The sequence below is a fragment of the Myotis myotis genome, unplaced genomic scaffold, assembly GCF_014108235.1.
Source record: "Myotis myotis isolate mMyoMyo1 unplaced genomic scaffold, mMyoMyo1.p scaffold_m19_p_17, whole genome shotgun sequence".
NCBI lineage: Eukaryota > Metazoa > Chordata > Mammalia > Chiroptera > Vespertilionidae > Myotis > Myotis myotis.
This window is the reverse complement of record NW_023416321.1, coordinates 45,293,186-45,318,409: the sequence shown is the minus strand read 5'-3', so window position 1 is coordinate 45,318,409 and position 25,224 is coordinate 45,293,186. Positions and strand designations below refer to the sequence as shown.

The 25,224-nt window shown below is 41.1% G+C and overlaps 1 protein-coding gene across 1 annotated transcript in view; it reads right to left on the bottom strand.

Annotated features, from left to right (window-relative positions):
• Positions 1-25,224, bottom strand: part of CDRT1 (CMT1A duplicated region transcript 1) — a 53,216-nt gene that overhangs the window by 5,849 nt on the left and 22,143 nt on the right. Inside the window, exons 9-12 of the mRNA XM_036341709.1 lie at positions 23,140-23,288; positions 22,099-22,241; positions 2,738-2,896; positions 814-1,079 (exon numbers count right to left, since the gene is read on the bottom strand). Coding sequence (XP_036197602.1) covers positions 814-1,079; positions 2,738-2,896; positions 22,099-22,241; positions 23,140-23,288 — 717 coding nt within the window. The remainder of the gene's footprint in view (positions 1-813; positions 1,080-2,737; positions 2,897-22,098; positions 22,242-23,139; positions 23,289-25,224) is intronic.

Genomic DNA, 25,224 nt, shown 5'->3' with positions numbered 1-25,224 from the left:
ATGTCTTATAAATGGCATGAGCCATGCCACTCCACTGCACACTTAAACACACACACACACAAACACACACATACAGAGGTATCTGCTTCATAACTAATATTTTCCAGGTATCGTGTTCTCAATCAGGGGTAGAGATAATACATTTGCATAGAACATTTTTCTTCTGCCTTATAACAACACTAGAGGCTCAGTGCACGAAATTTGTGCACTGGGGGGGAGTCCCCTCAGCCTGGCCTGTACCCTCTTGCAGTCCAGGAGCCCTCAGGGGATGTCCAACTAATGGCTTAGGCAAGCTCCTGCCACCGCTGCTGTGCTCGCCAGCCGTGAGCCCGGCTTCTGGCGCACTGACCACCAGGGGGCAACTCCTGCATTGAGCGTCTACCTCCTGGTGGTCAGTGCATGTCATAGCAACCAGTTGTTCTGCCATTCAGTCGATTTGAATATTAGCCTTTTACTATATAGGATTTTGTCCTAAGAAAATAATTACGTACCATATGTTTGGCTAGGGGGTGTGGAGGGAGGATGTTGGTTGCTTGCTTTTGTTTTAATGGCAAGTATTAAGGGCTAATGTTGTTAGCTATTGTACAAAGATTCTAATAATCTGAAAACTTAGGCCTTAAAAATCGGGAGATTCCCTTGAGCTGGCTAATAAATTGGTGAGTCAAAGAAAATTGCTCCCACCTTCCTTTAAAGGTGGGATTTATATCATCAAGAAACCACTGGACAAAATATCCCATGAAGAAACTAGTCCTGGCAGCCTGAGACCTGCTCCATTGGGTACCACTCTGATGGCCTGGGAGTCAGTTCTCTTACCTGTCATTGTCCTGGATGGCAACAGGAGAACGCGGGACTTGTGAGATTTACTTAACAGCGACTCCTGAACCACCAGGTATTTATTAGATATGGAGCTCCCCAGGTTGTGAATCGGAGTGCTAGCCTTAGACATGACTTCCAGGAGGTTTTCCTCCCTGTCCTCTTTATCCCTGATCTTTCTTTGTTTGGCCCGTTCCAGGAAGTACTGCCACTTGATATTCTCAAACTGGAATAGGAGGATATTGCTCTCTGTGTTGATCACCATCCTGGAACGAAAACAACAAGATTGCCCAGAAAAGGAGCATGAAGGCCACCATGCCCGGCCTCCAGATCTGCAGGCCAACTGCTGTCCTGTCCAATCCTCAGCCAAGGAAAATTCCCCAGGAGATTACTGTGCTGGTAGGGGGTGTAGGTTGTTGAAGGGTCTAGGATAGCAGACCATGCAGCAGGGCTCATGGGCTCTGTAGCTATTTGTTGTTGTTGTTAATGAAATGTGAGCAGGGCACATATGTTCTAATTACTTTGCTTTTGGAATTAAAATACTTTTAAAAAGCATTTCCATTCTTGGAATGAGTGCCAAGCACCTCGGATGCTTGAGGCAGAAGACTTGGGTACTTTGCATGAATGTTAGGTTCTGAAATTCACCCTTGTTTTAAGCTCAGCATCCAAGCGCCATGTTTCTATTGCTGTGATGGGGGTGTGGAAAACTCTTTAATGGGAGAGGTTCCTGCCTTGATGATCCTCCAGTCCACTCCCCTTCACTCCATCACTCCAAGGTCTCCGAGCATTCTCTACTTCAGACTGAACATGTAGGATGTTTTAAAGCAGGATGGTTTCCATCTTCCCTAATCCCCACTTTAATGACCTGGTGGGAAAGGAGTTCCAAATCTAGCCCCCCGCCACTCCCCCCACCCCACAAGAACTGCCTCCCACCTGCCCATGGCTTCTGTTGTTCTCAGAGAAAGCCACTTTCTCTGCTCTACCTGGACCTCCTCTGACCATAAACAAGAAACAGAGACACTGTGTGTAGGTTCCTTTCTACTCCAAAGGCTGTAATTTTAAGATCGTAATGGTTAGTGTAAACTCTGTAAGAGAGTGACTTGTTTTGGTTGAAAACACTGGAATAAAATTTGGGGAATCATTCCAATTAAAAATCTCTTTCTGATTTATTTTTACTCAAGCCAAAAAGCAAATAGTCTCTCTTCAGATGTCAGGGGTGAGAAAAATTCAGGGGTGATTTAAAAAAAAAAAAAATTATTACCGTGTGACTGAAAAGTGTTTATTTATTGAAACTTATTACCAGTGCTCCCTCTTTAAGATGAGAAATAGTAAAGTTTCATTAAAGAGAAGGCATTATGATTCATGGAGATTAACTTGATGTCTAAAGTGAGCCTGTGGTAGAATTTTTAAAAAGTGAATTCTACTTGGGTATATTTCACATAATAGCACCCTGAACATGGCATATAACAAGCACAGTATTATATACAATTAGTCTAGTCCCAGTTCTGGCTTCTATAAATTCATTTGCTCAGCACTGTCCCAGGAGACACGGGACCCTTTTCCCCTGCCTTCCCCACCTCCTGCACTTTTGGGCATCTGAAGTGAGGCTGCAGAGACAGTGGGTGGAGCTCTGGTGCAGTGAGTGCAGGCTCAGGGAGCCAGCAGGGGCTGCCCATTTCAGAGCTGTGGTCCCTGCAGCTAAGCCATGCTGCACTCACTGCATGAGTAGCCCAGACATCCAGGACAAATCAGGAGTGATGTGAACCCTGATTGCTAAGTTTGGTGCAAAGTCCATTTAGTCTCCCATGAGACCATGACTCTCCTCCAGCCGAAGCCCAGTTTTACTGCCAGAAAGTCCAGGGCTGGTGGCCCAGAGGAGACAAAAATCATCCAAACAGAATTGTTCATAGCTCGGACCACCCACCTGTTGCCACCAATGAAGAAGGACAACACGGGATCACCTCTGCCATTGGCTTTCATCACCTTCAGACAGTTCCCATTGAGGAAGTTGTAAATGCGGATCTTGCCATCTGCACAGGCACTGATGACCCGGAGGAAGAGCAGGGCCACGTGGAGAACCTCCCTGGAAGGGGACAGAGCAATAGGCAGGGTGTGTCATTTGGTAAGCTGCTTGGGACTTTTGTAGTTCCGGGTATTTTGTGTATGGTCAGGAGTCAGTGGTCCTAACTATCCCTGAAGTGATGTTTGCCCTCATCTCATAATTCTGGATGTAACTCTCAAGACATGGCTCTACTCATTCATCCCATTCTGCGAAGATTTTTCCTGCAATTTAGTCACAGTGCCACAAGATAGCAAAATGCAAAGGCCTATGTCAGATTTTGTGGGGGGTCTGTTTTATAGATGATCATACTTATATAATTTGATTCCTAGCTATTGACATCTACAAAAGTCCTGCTGAGAATTATTTAATTTTTTTCTTTTAATCCTCATTGCAGGATATGTTTCAATTGATTTTGAGCTAGAGAGAGAGGAAACATGGATCATTGATTGGTTGCCTCCCATACAGCCCTGGCCAGGGATCAAACCCACAATCTTTTGGTGCACTGGATGACATTCCAACCAACTGAGCCACCTGGCCAGACTGAATTATTTAATGTTTTGATTCCTTTTCAAATAATATATATATAAATTATATATATATATCTCTAATATGCTGTGTCCAACCATCTGACTGGTCGCTATGATGCGCACTGACCACCAGGGGGCAGACGCTCAACACAGGAGCTGCTGAGGCGCTCACTGGCTGGCACCATGGACCTGGTGCCAACAAACCAACACTCAGCTTCCCCCACGCGGGACACAGGTGCTGCCATTACCCCGGAGTGACACCCCAGCAAATTGCAGCCAACGCTGCCAGGACCCCATGGCACAAAATGCGGCCCAAGGCCCAGCCCAGCCGGAAAACAGTGGGTGGCTGTGGGTGCTGAGTAATGACATTGCAATGTCATATAGCAATGCCTGTCTTCCTCTCCCAGCTATTAGCCTCCTTGGAGTTTCTTCAGCCCAGAAACACAACTTGCTTTATAGCCAAATGCAAACATTTCACACTTTAACCAAATGTCTGTGAAGCATTTTCCCATGCCTCATTTCATTTGATCCTCACAGAAATCCTGAAGTAGGTAGATAGGAGACTCGGTAGAATCTTATTTTCTTTTCATTAGCCGGAAAATGAAGATTTAGACAGCTTAGAAACCTGACCCTTCTGAAAAGAAGTAAAAAATGGTGGTCCTTGAAAATGACTTCAGGTTTTCTCACTGTGCAGAATGTAGTCAAACACTGCTGCAGTTAAATATTTTACCCTTTGTTCTCCCTGCGTGATCTACAATAATAATGTGCTTGATATTTACTGCTTGATAATAATGTGGTTGATATTTACTGCTATGTTGCTGACAATTACCTGAAAGAGAAGTTGGGGTGATTCACTGGGCTGGAAAAAATTTAGCTAAATCATGCACCAGGCCACTAGTTATTAGATAAAGAAAGGAAAAAAAGCAAGCAAAGATGCTCATCTTTATATGAAGCAAAAATCTGGTATTTGAGCAGTTTCTTTTGGGTTTTAAATTGGTGGCTTTCATTCTTCCTGTTAAACATCCTGAAGGAAAACTGTACCCAGGTACGAGGTTTATCAGTTCCTTTTTGTGATGACTAGTAAGGAAAGAGAAAGGAACAGGAGAGGACTTAGAATTCAGTGGTTCTCAACCTGTGGGTCACCAACAATGAAAATACATCCTGCATATCAGATATTTACATTACGATTCATAACAGTAGCAAAATTACAGTTTTGAAGTAGCAATGAAAATAATTTTATGGTTGGGGGTCACCACAACATGAGGAACTGTATTAAGGGGTCGCGGCATTAGGAAGGTTGAGAACCACTGACTTAGATAGATGCTTCCAACAAAATCCTCCCTACAATAGCTGGTCCAAGTGGGACTCCAGATATGTGTAGTATTCAGTTCTGAGAGGTGTAGCTAACACATTCCTGTTAATGATACTGAATAGTTGAATTTGATGCCTCCGATTTGATTTTATATGCAAAGCAAGTCCACCCATCCCTGCCATCTCTACCCGTCAAAGTCCACTATCTCTTATTCTCACCCTTCACCCCCGTGTGCATGTCCACACACACACACACACACACACACACACACACACCTAGGTATATGATGGATTCTTTTGGATACAACCTATGTCTGTTCATCTTTGCATGCCCTGCATAGGGCCTAGCCCATAGCAGGTCCTCAATAAATATTTGTTGAAAAAGTGGGTGTCAGCTTATGTTTGAGTATGATCGTTGCTACAGTGTGTTTAAAAAAAATGACATCAAACCATTTAACATGAGCCTTGGTCAGGTCCAAGAGCCTGATTAAGACTTCAAAGCCCCAACCACTAGCAAAATAGAAATAACGAAGAACTTGGAAGGCAGGAGCATGTTAGCATCTTCAAAGAGCAGCAAAGAGGCCAATGTGGCTTGAATTCCACCTTATGTGATAGATGATAGATGGATGGATAGATGGATAGATGGATAGATGGATAGATGGATGGATGGATGGATGGATGGATGGATGGATAGATAGATAGAATAAATTAAGTATAAGAAAATCCAACAAAGTTCTAGGTTTTTTCTTTTCTTTTTTTCTTTTTTTATTTTATTGCTTAAAGTATTACAAAGGGTATTACATATGTGTCCATTCCTCCCCCCCCCGCCCTAGAGAGTCCCCTAGCCTCCCCTATCCCCCAGTGTCTTATGTCCATTGGTTATGCTTATATGCATGCATACAAGTCCTTTGGTTGATCTCTTTCCCCCCTACCTCCTGCCCCCAAACCCTCCCCAGCCTTCCCGCTGCAGTTTGACAATCTGTTTGAGGCAGCTCTGCCTCTGTATCTATTATTGTTCAAAAGTTTATAATGGTCTCTATTATCCATGAATGAGTGAGATCATGTGGTATTTTTCCTTCATTGACTGGCTTATTTCACTTAGCATAATGCTCTCCAGTTCCATCCATGCTGTTGCAAATGGTAAGAGTTCCTTCTTTTTTAGAGCAGCATAGTATTCCATCGTGTAGATGTACCACAGTTTTCTAATCCATTCATCTACTGATGGGCACTTAGGCTGTTTCCAGATCTTAGCTATGGTGAATTGTGCTGCTATGAACGTAGGGGTGCATATATCCTTTCTGATTGGTGTTTCTGGTTTCTTGGGATATATTCCTAGAAGTGGGATCACAGGGTCAAAAGGGAGTTCCATTTTCAGTTTTTTGAGGAAACTCCATACTGTCTTGCATAGTGGTTGCACCAGTCTGCATTCCCACCAGCAGTGCACAAGTGTTCCTTTTTCTCCACATCCTCTCCAGCACTTGTCGTTTGTTGATTTGTTGATGATAGCCAGTCTGACAGGTGTGAGGTGGTACCTCATTGTTGTTTTGATTTGCATCTCTCGGATGATTAGTGACTTTGAGCATGTTTTCATATGTCTCTTGGCTTTCTGAATGTCCTCTTTTGAAAGGTGTCTATTTAGATCCTTTGCCCATTTTTTGATTGGATTGTTTATCTTCCTTTTGTTAAGTTGTATGAATTCCCTATAAATTTTGGAGATTAGGCCCTTATCAGATATGACATTGGCAAATATATTTTCCTACACAGTGGGTTTTCTCGTTGTTTTGTTGATGGTTTCTTTTGCTGTGCAGAAGCTTTTTATTTTGATGTAGTCCCATTTGTTCATTTTCTCTTTAGTTTCAAGTGCCCTAGGAGCTGTATCAGTGAAGAAATTGCTTCGGCATATGTCTGAGATTTTGTTGCCTTTGGCTTCTTCTAGAAATTTTATGGTTTCCTGTCGTACATTTAAGTCCTTTATCCATTTTGAGTTTATTTTTGTGTATGGTGTAAGTTGGTGGTCTAGTTTCATTTTCTTGCATATATCCGCCCAATTTTCCCAACACCATTTATTGAAGAGACTATCTTGGCTCCATTGTATGTTCTTGCCTCCTTTGTCAAATATTAATTGAGCATATTGGTTCGGGCCGATTTCTGGGCTCTCTATTCTATTCCATTGATCTATATGCCTATTCTTGTGCCAGTACCAGGCAGTTTTGAGAACAGTGGCTTTGTAATACATCTTGATATCTGGTATTGAGATCCCACCTACTTCGTTCTTTTTCAGGATTGCTGCAGCTATTTGGGGTCTTTTTTTATTCCAGATGAATTTTTGGAGAGTTTGTTCTAGATCTCTGAAGTATGCCGTTGGTATTTTAATGGGAAGTGCATTGAATTTATAGATTGCTTTGGGTAGTATGGACATTTTAATGATGTTGATTCTACCAATCCATGAACACGGTATGTTCTTCCATCTGTTTATGTCTTCCTCTATATCTTTTTTCAACGTCCTGTAGTTTTATGAGTAGAGGTCTTTTACCTCTTTAGTTAAGTTTATTCCTAGGTAGCTTAATTTTTTTGGTGCGATGGTAAACGGGATTGTTTTTGTAATCTCTCTTTCTGAAAGTTCACTATTGGTGTATAGAAATGCCTCAGATTTCTTGGGGTTAATTTTGTATCCTGCTACATTGCCAAATTCATGTATTAAGTCTAGTACCTTTTTGATGGAGTCTCTAGGGTTTTGTATGTATAATATCATGTCGTCTGCAAATAAGGACAGTTTTACTTCCTCTTTTCCAATTTGGATGCCTTTTATTTCTTCTTCTTGCCGAATTGCAATGGCTAACACTTCCAGTACTATGTTGAACAGGAGTGGTGAGAGGGGGCATCCCTGTCTTGTTCCTGTTCTTAGTGAAATGGTGTTAGTTTTTGTCCATTGAGTATGATGTTGGCTGTGGGCCTGACATATATGGCTTTTATTATGTTGAGGTATGATCCTTCTACTCCCGCCTTACTAAGAGTTTTTATCAAAAATGGGTGTTGAATTTTGTCAAATGCTTTTTCTGCATCAATTGATATGACCATGTGGTTTTTTTCTTTCAATTTGTTTATGTGATGTATCACGTTTATTGATTTGCGGATACTGTACCATCCTTGCATCCCTGGGATAAATCCTACTTGGTCATGGTGTATGATCTTTCTGATGTACTGCTGGATCTGATTTGCTAAGATTTTGTTGAGGATTTTGGCATCTATGTTCATGAGGGATATTGGCCTGTAATTCTCTTTCATTGTGTTGTCTTTACCTGGTTTTGGTATTAGGGTGATGCTGGCTTCATAGAATGAGCTTGGAAGTGTTCCTTCCTCTTGAATTTTTTGTAGTAGTCTGAGGAGGATAGGTTTTAGTTCTTCCTTGAATGTTTGGTAAAACTCCCCTGTGAAGCCATCTGGTCCTGGGCTTTTGTTTGATGGAAGCTTTTTGATGACTGCTTCAATTTCTTCCATAGTTATTGGCCTGTTGAGATTTTTAGATTCTTCCTGATTGAGTTTTGGAATGTTGTATTTTTCTAGGAATTTGTCCATTTCCTCCAGGTTGTCTAGTTTGTTGGAGTAGAGCTGTCCATAGAATTTTTTAACAATCATTTGTATTTCTGTGGGGTCTGTTGTTATTTCGCCTCTATCGTTTCTGATTTTGTTTATTTGGGTCCTCTCTCTTTGTTTCTTGGTGAGTCTGGCTAGAGGTTTGTCAATCTTGTTTATCCTTTCAAAGAACCACCTCTTTGTTTCATTGATTTTCTGTATTGTTTTTTTGGTCTCTATGTCATTTATTTCTGCTCTAATCTTTATTATCTCCTTCCTTCTGCTCACTCTGGGGTTTTCTTGTTGCTCTCTTTCTAATTCTTTGAGTTGTAGAGTTAGATGATTTACTACCATTTTTTCTTGTTTTTTGAGATAGGCCTGTAGAGCTATAAACTTCCCTCTCAGGACTGCTTTCATTGTGTCCCATAGGTTTTGGATTGTTGTGTTTTCATTGTCATTAGTTTCCAGGATGTTTTTAATTTCTTCTTTGATCTCATTGGTAACCCAATCAATATTTAATAGCATGCTATTCAGCTTCCAGGTGTTTGAGTATTTTTGGTTGTTTTTATTGTAGTTTATTTCTAATATTATGCCGTCGTGGTCTGCGAGGATGTTTTTTATAATTTCAATCTTCTTGAATTTGGGGATACTTTGCTTGTGACCCAATATTATGGTCTATTTTTGAATATGTCTTATGAGCATTTGAGTAGAATGTTTATTCCCTGGCTTTGGGGTGAAGTGTTCTGAAGATGTCTATTAAGTCCATCTGATCTAGTGAGTCATTTAGGATTGCTGTATCTTTGCTGATTGTTTGTCTAGAGGGCTTATCCAGTGCTGTCAGTGGTGTATTAAAGTCCCCTACTATGATTGTATTGTTGTCGATCTCTCCTTTGATATCTTCCAGGAGTTTTTTTTTATGAATTTGGGTGCTCCTGCATTGGGTGCATATATGTTTACCAGGGTTATATCTTCTCGTTGAATTGATCCCTTTAGTATTATGAAGTGGCCTTTCTTATCTCTTGTTATGGCCTTCACTTTGAGGTCTATTTTGTCCGATATAAGTATTGCTACCCCAGCTTTATTTTCCTTTCCATTTGCCTGAAAGATATTTTTCCATCCTTTCACTTTCAGTCTGTGTTTGTCCCTTCTAATGCAGTGGGTTTCTTGTAGACAGCAGATGTATGGGTCATGTTTTTTTATCCATTCAGCCACTCGATGTCTTTTGTTTGGAGCATTTAGTCCGTTTACATTTGAAGTTATTATTGAAAGGTACGTGTTTGTAGCCATTTCTTTTTTTGTGTGGCTGTTTTCTTTCTGAGCTTTTTATTTCTTCTTTTTATACCAGACCCTTTAGCATTCCTTGCATTGCTGGCTTGGTGGTGATAAACTCCCTTAGCCTTTTTTTGTCTGTGAAGCTTCTTATTTCCCCTTCAAGTTTGAATGATAGCCTTGCTGGATAGAGTATTCTTGGATTCAGTCCTTTGCTTTGCATCACTTTGTAAATTTCCGTCCATTCTTTTCTGGCCTGATGTGTTTCTGTTGAGAAATCATTTGATAATCTAATGGGAGATCCCTTGTATGTAACTTTCCGTCTCTCTCTTGCAGCCTATAAGATTCTCTCTTTGTCCTGAACATTTGCCATGGTAATTATGATGTGTCTTGGTGTGGGTCTTTTCGGGTTCACCTTGTTTGGGACTCTCTGGGCGTGTGTGACTTTTTTCTTCCCCACCTCAGGGAAGTTTTCTGATATTATTTCTTCAAATAGGTTTTCTAATCCTTGTTCATCTTTCTGTTGTTCTGGTACCCCTATTTTTCATATGTTGTTTCATTTCATGTTGTCCCAAAGCTTCCTTAGGCTCTCCTCCTGTCTTTTAATTTTTTTCTCCAATTGCAGTACATTTTGGGTGTGTTTTGCTTCCTTGTCTTCTAATTCACTAATTCGGTCCTCTGCTTCTCCTAGTCTACAGTTGATACTTTCAATGGTGTTTTTCATTGCAGCTATATCACTCTTCATTTCTTCTTGGGTCTTACTTAAGTTGTTGATTTTTTCATCTGTTTCTTCTAGCTTCTTCCATATGTTATTGATTTTTTCATCTGTTTCTTCTTGCTTCTTGCAGAGGTTGTCAATTTTTTCCTCCATCTGGTTTATGCACTCTAGGACTCTTATTCTGAATTCTTTTTCTGTCATGTTGCATGCCTCTGTATTACTTAGCTGCTTTTCTGGAGAGTCCTCCTTCTCTTTCCTTTGGGGGTTTCTTTGTCTACCCATGTTTGATCTCACTGACATATCTAGACGTTGAGTCGTTCAGTGGCTGCTCCCTGGGTGGCAGTGACTCCTTGGTCTGTGGTTGCTCTTCGGGCGGTTGCGATAGCAGCTGCTCTTCAGTTGGCAGCAGCTCCTCTGGTGGGTGCTGTTCACAGCTGTGGTGGCTCTTCTGGCTGGTGGGGGGAGGTTTCACGTACAGCTGCTGTTCCTCAGCAGAGGGTGTGGTGCTCAGGAGGCTGCTGTTGCTTGGATCTGCTGCGTTGATTTAAAGGCACAAAATACAACACAACAAGGCACCACGTACCAGGCACTAAACACAAAAATCAAAGTTCTAGGGTTTTTCAACATGGAAATATAGTGACTTTATTGGTGCGCTTAGTCCACCTGTCAGGGAGTCCAGCACTAAGAAAGATGCCTGGTGGTAGAATTGTTTAGCTCTTTCTATATCTCTTTTGATCTTGCTGAGCTGGGCCTGCACTTTACATAGGTTTCTGTGACATTTGGTAGTTCAGTATACACCAGTACAGCCTACTGATAAAAAGCACAGCTTTGGGATCAGAAAGCCCGGGATCAAAACCTGATTCTGCCCCTTACTGGCTGTGTAACCCCGAGAAAGTAACAATCTCTCAGTCTTCAGTTTACTTCTATGAAGAAGGGATAGTGATTCCTGCCTCAGAGAATTGCTATCAGGAATAAATTAATGAAAGTATATAAAACAGCTCAGTACCTGACATAATTATTATTATGATCCTACCATAGATTAGACTCCTTTCAGGTTTTATCTCTGTCCTATAAATAAGTCATTTGTCTTCTTCTTTGCTCCTTCTTTGTTAAAATACACTACTAAGAGTGATATCAATGAAAATGGTGAAAATAAGAACTCTAAAACTCTTGTTTTAGACTTTTCATCACTGCTTCCCATGGACAATACATGTCTGTCGGGGCAAACAATTGATTAACCAAAAAGCTTTGGAGAAAAATCTGGAGAATAAAATGTCCATGGGGACTTTAAAAAGTTCACACATATTCCTGGGCCTGTGCTCAGACTTGGGAAAGAACTAAAAAAGGCCTAGCTCTCACTCTTGGCTGACCATGATGTTCTATACAAATGGGAAGTAAGAGCAAAGGTAGAGTCTTAACCTGCCTGGCTGAGTGTTGAAGGCTTCCATCAGTAGGCACACAGGGTACCTTGGCAAAGAATTGGAGATATTTTCTTTTAAGGTGTTCAAGTAAATCTCTTTCCAGTCACTAGGATACCACCAAGACAGTAAAGCAGAGACTTCAGTGGCCAAACAAGACAAAGAATACAGATACACGAAACAAATAAGCAAAAATACAACAAGCAACAATAAAAACAAACCCCAGAGATGGGAAAGATTTGACTTCCAGAGTTTTCATATTATATTCAAATTGGAAAAAGAGGGAATACTTCCCAACTCATTTTACAAGGCCAACTTTACCCTAATACCAAAACCAGGAAGGACAACACATAAAAGGAAATTATAGGCCAATATCTCTGATTAACACATTGCGTACCGCATAGAAATCTCTAAGACATACGCCAGGGACCGTGCGTTTTTGGGCAAACTGCATGTTATTTAAATCATCATAATGCACTTTAGGTGTTGTTTTTCAATAATTATAACATTTTTATTTACAAAACAAACAAAGTTCCTAGTGCTTTTTTAACGTATGGTACTGTGTAAAACATTTTCCTCTATGAAGAGGGACCAAACAAAATTTACATAAGTATCTAGATTCGCTCCTTTTTCCATGGGCGTGAAAAACGAGAACACTCGTGAGCGGTCCTTAACAGGTGGCGCGCGAAACACGAGAAAACTCCTGAGCAGTACGAAATGTGTTAACATAGATGTAAAAATCCTAAACAAAATACTACCAAACTCTGTCTAATAAAGAGGGAATATTCTAATTACCCTCACACTGTCGCAAAAGATGGTGGCACCCACAGCCAATAAGGAGGGTATATGCTAATTGGCTGTCCCACCTTCAAAGATGTTTGTGCCCACAGCTACAAGATGGCGGTGCCCAGACCCTTATCCCCGCTGGAGTGGCAGGCCCTCAGCAAGGCTTTGCTGTGCACCTGTCTCTGGAGTCCCCCAGTCCTCTTATCCTCCCAGCTGCCCAGGGCCGGCCTGAGGTGCAGGTAACCAGGGCCAGCCGAGGTTTGTGTTGCCAGCAGTAGCAGCAGCAGAGGTGTGATGGGGCATCGCCTTCCCCTGATCGCCGGGTCACCTCCTGCCCCTGAGGGCTCCCAGACTGTGAGAAGGCACAGGCCAGTCTGAGGGACCCACCTCCAGTGCATGAATTTTCAGTTGAATTTTCATGCACTGGGCCTCTAGTTGAATATAAAAATACATTAAAAGAGTAACACATCGCCGAAACCGGTTTGGCTCAGTGGATAGAGCGTCGGCCTGCGGACTGAAAGGTCCCAGGTTCGATTCCGGTCAAGGGCATGTACTTGGGTTGCGGGCACATCCCCAGTAGGAGATGTACAGGAGGCAGCTGATCGATGTTCCTCTCTCATCGATGTTTCTAACTTTCTATCTCTCTCCCTTCCTCTCTGTGAAAAATCAATAAAATATATTAAAAAAAAAAAAAAAGAGTAACACATCATGATCAAATAGGAATACAGTGAAGGTTTATTAGCCACAAAGCAATCAAGATGATACACCACTGTAGCAAAATAAAAGATAAAAATCATATGATCATAGCAATAGAAGCAAAGAGAGCATTTGACAAGATATGACATCCATTTATGGTTAAAACACTCAATAACATGGATATAGAAGGAAAGTACTTCAATAAAGGCCATATATGACAAACCCTCAGTTGATATACTTAATGGTGACAAACTGAAAACTTACTCTAAGGTTAAGAACAAGACAAGTATGTCCACTCTCGCTGTTATTATTCAACATAGTTCTGGAAGCCCTAGCAATCAGGCAAGAAAAATAAATCAAAGGCATCCAAACGGGGAAAAAAGAAGTAAAACTGTCACTGTGTGCAGAAGACATTATTCTTTATGTAGAAAACCCTAAAGACGTCACAAAAACAACTATTCAAAACAATAAACAAATACAACAAATACAGTAAAGTTGCAGGGTACAAAATCGATATACAAAAATCTGTTACATTTTTATGTAAAAGCAATGAAATATGAGAAATGAAGAAAAAAATCCCATTTACAGTCCCAATAAAAAGAATTCCACCTAGGAATAAACTTAAAAAAAGAGGTGAAGGACTTGTACACTGAAAACTACAAGATACTGTTGAAAGAAACATAAGGAAATTGGAAAAATATTCCATGATCGTGGATTAGAAGAATTAATATTGTTAAAATAGTCATATTATCTAAAGCAGTATATAGGTTGAATGCAAACCCTATCAAAATCCCAACAGTGCCCTAAGTGGTTTGGCTCAGTGGATAGAGCACTGGCTCTTGGACTGAAGGGTCCCAGGTTTAATTCTGGTCAAGGGCATGTGCCTCAGTTGCAGGCTCTTCGTCCTGGTTGGGGGCATGTGGGAGGCAACCAATCAATGTGTCTCTCTCACATCAGTGTTTCTGTCTCTCCCTCTCTCTTTGACTCTCTCTCTCTCTCTCTCTCTCTCTCTCTCTCTCTCTCTCTATATATATATATATATATATATATATATATATATATATATATATATATTCTCGAGGGAGAATTAAAAAGAAAAAAAATCCCAACAGCATTTCTCACAGAAATAGAACCAAAACAAAATCCTCACATTTGTATGGAACCACAAAAGACCCAAAATAGCCAAAGTAATACCAAAGGAAGGGTGGGGAGAGAACAATGCCAGAGGTATCACACTCCCTAACTTTAAACTATACTACAAACCTATAGAAATCAAAACAGCATGGCATTGGCAGAAAAATAGACACATAGGCCAATAGAACAGAATTGAGAGCCCAGAGATAAACTCACACATATATGGGCAACTAATTTTCAACAAAAGAGCCAAAAACATACAATGAAGAAAGGGAAGTCTCTTCAATAAATGGTGTTGGGAAAACTGGAAAATCACATGCAAAGAAATGAAACTAGACTGCTATTTGACACCATACACAAAAATTAACTCAAAGTGGATTACAAACTTGAATATAACAACGGAAACAATAAGATAAATAGAAAAAAAAAACACATAGGCACTAAACTTATGAACCTTGGTCTCAGAGGGGTCTTTGTAAACTTCTCTCCAAAGGTAAGGAAAGGAAGAGCAAAACTAAATGAATGGAAGTACATCAAATAAAAAAGCTTTTTCAGAGCTGAAGAAACCATCAACAAAAAAAAAGTCCAACGAACTGAATGGGAAAAGATATTTGCAAATGACACATCCAATAATGGGCTAATATCCAAAATGTATAAATAACTCATACAACTCAGTGAGAAAAAAGAACAAACAATTCTATTTTTAAAAAATGGGCAGAGGACTGCAATAGATAGTTTTCCAAAAAAGACATACAAATGGCCAATGGATACATGGAAAAATGCTCAATATCACTAGTTATAATGAGAATTCAAATTAATACCACAATGAGGTGTCACCTCACATCCATTAGAATGGCTATTATCAATAAGACAAGAAATTGTGAATATTGGAGAGGATATGGAGAAAAGGGAACCCTCATACATTGCTGGTGGGATGTAAATTGATGCAGCTACTATGGAAAATAGTGTGGAGATTTCTCAAAAACTGAGAATAGAGCTACCATGTGACCCAGAAATGCCTCTTCTGCGTATTGGAAACATTTATTCATAAAGATAGATGTACCTCTATTCTCATTGCAGCATTATTTACAATAGCCAAGACATGGAAACTACTCAATTTTTGTTTGATTGAATGAAGAAGACATGATACATATACTATATAATAAAATTACTCAGCCATAAAAAAGATGAAATATTGCCATTTGCAACAATATAGATGAGTCTTGAGAGTATTATGCTAAATAAAACATGTCAAACAGAAAAGGACAAAAACCATACGATTTCACTCATATGTAAGATATAAAACAAAAAGCAAAAGATGAATAAATAAAAAATATTATAGATACGGACAAGAGAATGGTGGTTACCAGAAGAGAAAGAAGGTGGGGGGAGGACAAAGAGGATAAAAGGGGTCAAACACAAGATGATGGAAGGATACTAGACTTCGGGTGGTGAGCTCATAACTGAGTATACAGATGTTGTATTATAAATTTGTACACCTGATATTTATACAATGTTATTAACCAATATTAGCCCTATAAATTTAATAATACAAAATAAAATATTCAAATTGTCTAGTTTTCAACAAAAATTATCTCCTATATAATAAAGAGGGAATATGCAAATTGACCATCACTCTGCCACAAAGATGGCAGCACCCACAGTGGGGGGGGGGGGGAGGGCGAGGTTTCTGTAACACAAGATGGCTGCACCCACAGCAGAGTTTGAGTTCCCGTAATGAGCCTTAACGAGCAATCAGCAAGGATCTGAGGCTGTGCCCCACCCAACACCCCTCCCCCCCGTGAGGTTTGACAGGGGACCTCAGGCTGCATCCACCGCCCAGGGCGCCAGGCCAGGGGACCTCAGGCCATGCCCCACCCAACCACCCCCATTGGGCTTGACAGGGGACCTCAGGCCGTTCCCTCACCCAGCGGGGCTTGATGAGGGACCTGAGGCCACACTCCCCCACTCAGCAGGGCTTGACAGGGGACTTGAGGCCACCACCCTCATCTGGCGGGGCTTGACAGGTTACCTCAGGCTGTGCCCCCTGCCCTGGTGCCGGGCTGGGGGACTTCATGCTGCACGCCCCCCCCACCCAGCGCCGGGCCAGGGGACCTCAGGCTGCGACCCCGCCTGGCAGGGCTAGACAAGGGTGGGGCTGGCCGGGTCTGGATCTTGCCCAATGAGGGTGGGGCCGGCCAGGTCTGGGTCTTGCATGATTTTGAGGCACACATGGGTGGGCAGGGACTTGACTCTGTGTCTCGTGGTGTGCCCCAGACTCTGACAGGAGGAAGATTTTCATATACATTTTACTAATTTTCTTTCATCTCTGAAACTTCTATTATAGAGATTGGGCAAATAGCAATATTAAAATATTTCCTCTAATGAATCCCCTTTTAATGTGCACAAATTTTGTGCACTGGGCCACTAGTCTATAATAATAAAAGTATAATATGCTAATTAGACCGGACGTCCTTCTGGACTACCTTCCAGACGAAGCTGGGGCTGTGAAGGAAGCCCAGGCCCCAGGTGCCTGCCGGCGGCTGGAGGGAAGCCTGGGTCTCAGGTGCCAGAGGGAAGGTGGCGCCGGCAGCTTAGGAAGGAAGGCCTACTGTTGCACAAATTTCATGCATCAGGCCTCTAGTATAAACATAAAAATACTAGAAAGTATAGTCCATATATAGCAAAAAAAGTAATCTATAGAAATCGTCCCCAGGAAACCCAATGGTTTGACTTACTAAACAAAGACTGTAAATCATCTATTTTAAATGTGTTCAAATAGCTAATGGAAAACATGTACAAAACTAAAGAAAATTATTAGAATAGTGTCTCACTAAATAGAGAATATCAATAGTGTTAGAAATTATAAAAGGAGCCAAATTGAAATTTTGGAGTTGCAAATGACAACAACTGAAACGAAAATTCACTAGAGGGATTCAACAGCAGAATCAAGCAGGCAGAAGAAGCAAAGAACTTGAAGAGAGGTCAATTGAGATTATCCAGTCTTAAGAACAGAAAAAGAAAAAAAAAATGAACAGAGACTCAGAAGCCTTTGTGACATTATCAAACCTCAGCATTTGCAAAACAGGAGCCCCGGAAAGAGAGAAGGGGTAGAAAGGATATTTGAAGAAATAATGGCTCAAAACTTTACAAATAAGGTGAAAAAATAATCTGCACATCTAAGAAGCTCAGCAAGCTTTAATTAAAATAAACTCAAAGAGATCTAAACATATAATCAACTGTAAAAAGACAAAGAGAGCATGGGAAGCAGCAAGAGACAAGCAGCTCATCACATGAAAATGATCCTCAATTACATTAATTTATTTCTCATCAGAAACAATGGAAGCCAGAAGAATGAAGTAATATACTCAAAGTGCTGAAACAAAAATGAATAACTATAAACTAAGATTTACATATCCATCAAAACCATCCTAAAAAATCGATAAATTAAGACATTCCCAAATAAACAAAAACTGAGAGTTTGTCACTAGCAGACCTACCTTATATAAAATGCTACAGAGAGTCCTTTGGGTTGAAATGAAAGGACACTAAGTAGCAATTTGAATCCACATGAAGAAATAAAGAGCATCAATAAAGGTAACTAGGTACCAGTAAATATAAGAAAACAATATAAATGTATCTTTTTTTATAACTCTTTTTTCTATCTCATTTAAAGACAGCTGCTGATGGATACACAGGACGTAAAGACAATTTCTGATAATAAGAGTATAAAGGAGAGGAGAGGAGCACAATTTTTGCATACTATTGAAATTAGGTTAATATTAATGTGAATTAGATTATTATAAAGTAAGATGTTAATTATAATCCCCAGGATGAATACTAAGAAAATAACTCAAAATAGATAGAAAGGAAAAAAAAAAAAGACAAGGGAATTAAAATAACATACTAGGAAATACCCTTTTAAGACCAAAGAAGACCATAAAAGAAAAACTGAGGAACAAAAAATACATAAGACTATAGAAAACAAATAGCAAAACGGTAAAATAAGTTATTTTTATATTAAATGTAAAGAGATTAAGCTCTTCAAGTAAAAAGCAGAGATTGGAAGAAAAGATTAAAAACACCATGATTCAACTGTATGCTGTCTACAAGAAACTCCCATTAGAATAAAAATCACAGAGAGGTTAAATGGAAAAAGATAATCCATATGAAACAAGAGCTGGAGTGGCTACATTAATACCATGCAAAATAGACTTGCAAACAAAATTGTTAATAGAGATGAAAAAAAAGGACATTATATAATGACAAAAGGGTGAATTCATCAAGAAGCTATAACAATTATAAGTGCATATTTACTTAACTACAGTATTCAAAAATACATGAGGCAAAACTCACATAACTAAAGAGAGAAATAGGCAACTCAGCAATCATAGATGAAGACTTCAATACCACACTTTAAATAATGGCTAGATCAACTAGACAAAAGACCCGAAAAACATTAGGAACCAACTAGACCTAACAGACATATACAAAACATTTCAACAAATACCAGCAGAGTACACATTAACCTCAAGAGCACATGGAACTTTCTCTAGGATAGGCCTTATGTTAGGTCAAGTAACACATCTCAATAGGTTTTGAAAGCTTAAATCATATTAAGTTCTTTGACTACAATAAATTAACTTACAAATGAATAACAGAAGGAAATATGGAAAATTTGCTCATAGGGAAGTACATAGCAGTAGATGCCTACATTTCTCTAGTCAATAACCTTTCACCTTAAAAAAAAGAAAAACAAACTAGAAAAAGAAGGTCAAACTAAACACGGACCACGGAGAAGGAAGATAAAGCTTGAAGCAGAAATCAATGAATTAGAGAATTGAAAAACAATAGAGAAAAATCAGTGAAACCAAAAGTTGGTTCCTTGAAAAGATGAGCAAAACCTTTGGCTAGACAACTGACAATTATTTACTTAGACTGACCAAGAAACTGAGAGAGAAAACTGAAATCATTAAAATCAGAAATGAAACAGAGGACATTCCCAATGACTGATGTAAATGTTCTCTAATTAGATAGTAGTGATGGTTTTACAACATTATGACTATACTAAAAATCACTGAATTGCACACTATGACTTTAATATTATGCAAATTATATCTTTATTTAAAAATTTAAAAAATGTATTATTATAAAACATTAAAGAAAAATACTACAGAGTACAAAACTTTTCTAGGAGTCATCATTTCTATCTTTTCTACTTTGTATCCTCTAATTTTATTTCTCTTATCCATTGTCTCCCATACTATATGCATAATCTTAATTTTGGAGGAAAAAAATGTTAGGTCAAGAAGACAGATAGCAACTATATCTGTCTTTACACCTCTATCATATTCAAAAGATGGGTATCAGTCCAATCATGACAACTCTCCAGAAAGGCAATCTATCAAATTAGTCCTTATTAAAAATCAATTGAAAATATTTATTGAGTACTTACCAGTATATGTACATAAGAGACGAGTAGGAGGAGGCACCCCATAAAGAAGGGCATTGACCATGTCCTCCAGCTGTCTATGGATTCACTGTAACTATGCAAAGTCTCAAGAACCAATGTGAATGGAATGTTGGGGTCCCCATTCAATGGGAATGACAATGGTTTAAGAATGTCTCATAGCTGAGGTGGAGTGGGAGACTCATGGATTGGTGGAATAGTGACTAAACTGCTGGGTTTTCTGGGAACAAATTATTTTCCAATACTTAAACTAAATCCTACTGAATTGTGGTTGGGAGGTTTTAAAAACATATAGTTACAAATTTCAGATGACATAATCAGTTTTGACTCCTTCCTGGGGGTCCAGGTTTGACATGCTAAGAGAGTTGCTGATGGTCACCTAAGGGTTGGATAAATCACCGAACACAGGCCCTTCTCAGCACCTACTCATCAAAAATGCAGTCACGCATCACAGACAGAGGATACCTATCTATATAAAAGGCTAATATGCTAAGTGTCCCACCCTCCATCTGACCGGTCGCTATGACACACACTGACCACCAGGGGGCAGACACTCAATGCAGGAGCTGTCGAGCTGCAATGACTTGGCAGTGGTGGTTCTTGGGTGAAGTACCCTGAAGCAGAGAGGAGGGAGCATGATTCCTCATGGGGTCGTGCGATTCCACCTTCGACTGTGGGTTATGTTGTTGCTGGTCACTGTTGGCCCCAAATCTGGTTTACTGCACATTTACATTTGCATTCCACACCCTGTACGACAGTAACTTTGCAGAGTGCCCTCTTGCAGCCCAGGACCCCTCAGGGGATGTTGGAGAGCCAGTTTCAGCCCGATCCCTGCAGGCCAGGCCAAGGGACCCCACCTGCTGGAGGGGACGCCCCAATACCCCGCTCACTCCGCAGATGCCTTTTGAGCTACGGTGCCACCCCAGGTGCGGCCAGCCAGGGAGGAATGGTGGGAAGTTGGCTCCACGAAGGGTCTGGCCCATCTCACCCAGTCCCACCCCACCAGCCACCTTCTAATTAATTTCTTCTCAATGTGCACGAATCTATGCACTGAGTCACTAGTACACATATATACCCCAATCCCCTTCTACCTCCTATGAAGCCAGTGTGCCTGCCAAGAAGTTCTTTGGAGGGTATAAGGAAATTTAGGGACATGTTTTACTAAATAGCTATTCCCTGATAGATCCCCCTGGAAGATCCATTTACTCTTTTAATCAATTAGAATAGCATTTCAATCCCTGGGATTGTTTATATTGCACTCAGAGGAAAAAAAATTATTCACATAGTACCGGAGTGGCACAGAATAGCCTGTAAAACCTTTGGCCACGGCAGACCCATTAACTGACCACAATACCCTTTCCAAATAAGCCCCAATGTGACCTCAGACTACTTCTCAAATGCCTCTAAGCAGCCACCACCACTACACTGGGATTGGAATTGTAAAATGAAATCCATGTCTGTCCTGGAATAGAATTGTCCTGGAATAAGCTCCTTCTCTGAGCCCTCATTTAGTATTTTCAATAACAGTTGACATTCAATGTTATATGAGTTTTAGGTATACAGCATAGTGATTAGGCATTTATATAATTTAAGAAGTGACCCCCCAATAAGTCTAGTGTCTACCTGGCATCATACATAGTATTACAGTATTATTGACTCTATCCCCTATACTGTAACTTATATCCCACCCCATCTCCCCCATAACTATTTTGTAACTGCCAATTGCAGTTATTATTCCCTTTACCTTTTTCACTCAGCTTGCTATCCCCACACATCTGGCAACCATCAGTTTCTATGAGTCGGTTTCTGTTTTGTTTGTTCATTTTGCTCTTTAGATTCCACATATAAGTTAAACATATCAAACAGAGAAAGCCCTCCATTATTTTTAAACCTTTTCACTTGGAACACTTCAAGCTTTTGTGAACACAAACTTCCTGGGGTAAACGCCAATTCCAAGCATATTAAGTTTACTAGAATTGGCATTACTTGGGACAGCTCTGCCAATACTCAGACATTTAGTAGGTAACGGATATCAGTCTATCACGTGTGTCATAAGTATAACATTTCAAACATTTCTCTAAATTCACATCTAGTATTGTTATTTCTTAAGAGAAATAAGTGAGGGTGGTAGAGGGACTGGCCAAATAGAGGGGGTGGTAGGTAATAGGTAAAGGAGGAAGAAAAGGAAATGGGGAGGATCAAAGGGGACAAAAGGTCAGTAGACAGAAGAAGGGACTGATCTACCAAAAATCAAGGTCACAGCTATGACAGGAAAAGGAGGGAACACTACATTCCTAAGACAGGGCTTTCCTGGCACATACTTAGGATGCTTGTAGGCCATGAGGCATCGCTCATACTTTCCCACCATGCTCCAGGCCATGACTAGGCCATCAACACTTCCAGAGAGGAGATGCCACTCGTCAAAGCACAGGCACTTCACAGCTCCCTCATGGCCGCTGAGAATCTGCAAGAAAAGTTGCCCCTGTGTTCAGCCAATTGTCAACTCAAAGTGTGACTCCTCCAAGGGCCAAAGCTGGAAGCTTCTTTAGGTAAATTCCAAAGCCACTCTCCACCAATCCATGAGCACTACTCACTTGGTATTTAGCTACCAACTTTACTTTTGCTCTTATAAGGCTCCCTCTCTCCAGAGCTCCCTCCCCAGTGAAGGGCGAATTGCTGGTGGGTCTGTGGCTGAGGCAGGCCCATCTCTCTGGAGTACCAGTGAGGGCCTGGACCATTATCTTCTTCTGCCAGAAGGAGAAGGGCCAGATGTTCCATCCCCAGCTCCTTACCAGGACCCAGTGGGCACCTGGGGCATCCTTGGGCCTGCAAATTCTGGCTAGACCATAGTGACAACAAGATTAGTGGTAAAAAGCTGTGACCCTGTACTCCTGGCATAAATGATATCTCACCACCACCCACTAGGGCTAGGGGGTTTCAAATCCAGCAAGAACATTTTATGTATTTGAACATTCAGTCACTTTCAATATAGCCAACATTCTCATCAGAGAGTAAGGGGAAAAACCACTGTGACTTTGTTCCTTCCCTTACCCATGCCAGAATCAGGGTAGAATATTCTCCATTGCTGTAAAAATATCCTGAGTCCATATATAATGTCTAATCAGAATGCAGCCTTCCGATACCAGCCCCATGACAGCATGGGTCACATGGGCCCTGACCCTCCACCAACAGTCAATGGCCCATTTTTTTTGTTGTTGGGGGGGCTTCCCCTTCAGTTCTTTAGGATTGCCCTTCTGGTGACTGGAACTCAATTGCTCCAAGGTTATCTAGGGAGCCACCATTAGTTTCCTCCAATTCATCACCGCCAGTGCCCCATTCCCTCCACAGCCTACTGCCCCCACCTTTACCACCTGAGCCATGACAATGTGCCACACTTTCACTATTCCTCGCTCACAGCTGCTCACGATGTAGGTGTCATTGATCTTGATGGCCAAGATGGGGTCTTTGTGTTTAAATGTCTTCAGACACTTCCCTGTGTTTATATCCCACTCTGAAAGGGAGGAGAGAGAAGGGTAAGGTCAGAGAGAGGGATGAAAGCAGGTTACAGGTTTGTTCCACACCCCATCACAGAAGCCAAGACTATTGGAGCCCATCAAGTCAGACCCCAAAAGGCCTTAGTCTGGCCCAGCACCCCCACAGTTTCACCAACAGCTCCATATGCCTGTAACACAGAGCTCCCTAATCATGGGCCCTTGGGAGATCCAGCAATGCTTAGATCGTAGTTCTAACTGAGGAACTTAGCCTTGGGGTCCAAGTGTTGGACAGCTCATCTCCAATGATACTTCTCAAGCCTGAAAAATGCTTGCCATGGAAATGTTGGGAAAATCATGGCACGTGTTTCGTGGCATCCATCTTTCGAGATGCTATGCTCCTGACTGACACCTTCCATCCCCAAAAGAAAAGAAAGCTGTCTATTTCCATTTATATCTTTTAGTATTTCTGAGTCTGACTTGGATTGTACTAATTGAGAGGTTATTACAGCTGGGGGCAGGTTTAGTGCTGCTTCTACATAGATGGTGCTAGAGCAACAGCCCAGGGTACTGTAAGATGGGTGGATATGAAAATAAATGGGAGAACAGAGCTTAAGGGTAAAAATTGAAAGTGTGAAGCATGAATTCAGGGTTGAAAATGTTACAGTCAGCTTCATGTTACAGTGTACCTCCCCAGCAACAGAATGAATAACCTAAGACAAAATGACCACAGCTAATATTTATATAGCACCGACAATGAGCCAGGCATCATTCAAATAATGCTTGACATGCATTAACTTATCTTCACAAGACAAATACTATTATTATTTCCCACTATACAGATGGGGAAACTGAGGCACAGAGAGATTCAGTCACCTGAATCACACAGGCAGTGAGCAGATTAAGCTGGGATTAGAACCCAGGGAGTCTGGATCCAGAGCCTATGCTCTTAACCGTGTATACCAGATTAACTTTAAGTATGTTTTTCTTATTTTACATACATACTGGCTCTTTTATTAAATTAGACTAGAGGCCAGGTGCACGAAATTTGTGCATAGGGGAGTCCCTCTTCCTGGCCTGCACTCTCTCCAATCCTCAACCCCTCGGGGAATGTCCGACTGCCTCTCCTAATACGGGACAGCTGGCTCCTAACCGCTTGCCTGCCTGCCTGATAGCCCCTAACTGCCTCTGCCTCTCCCCGCACCTGGGACCCAGGATTCCTTCCTCTGGCTGGCCACAGGCACCCAGGACTGGGCCAGCTTTGCTTGGGCCAGCTGCAGCTGCAGGGGACCATGGGAGGGCAGCTTCACCCTGGCCACAGCCACAGGCGCCCAGAACCATGGGGTGGGCGGCTTTTCCCTCTCCTGGGCCACAGCCTGGCTGGTACCCATTCCTCTCTCCCCAGTGTTGAGTGTCTGAGCCATTAAGGTGTGACAATGTGACAACAATTTGCATATTAGCTCTTTATTATATAGGATCTGTGAAACGAAATGTTAACTAAAATATTCTTGGGAAGGGGCTCTGATTTAAAGAATTTAAAACATGGGGGGTTACCATTCAGGTCTCTAATTGTCTCTTTCTCCTGGGTTTTGGTAACCCAGGCAGGTGGGAAGAGCCCAGGGGCTGCTGGCAGGATAAGAGAGATCTTTTGATAGTTTTTTCATCTTGTGTATTAATTCTGACTTTTACATACTGCATTAAAATGTGTAATTTGGTTATTGTGGTTTTATTGGTGCTCCCTCAAGTTTTATACCTGAGTTAAGGGCCTAACTCCCCTTGCCCTAGTTATGGTCCTGCCTGTGGTCTCACAGGATTCTCTCAAGCTTGAGGCCTTGTCTGCCCTTGCATCTTCAGACCCTCACCCTTTCATCCTTTCTGCTCTACTCCTTAAAGCAATCATGGCAACAAGACACGTTCAGCTCGGGGAGGGCAAAAAGGTAGGGAGTATCTTAAGCA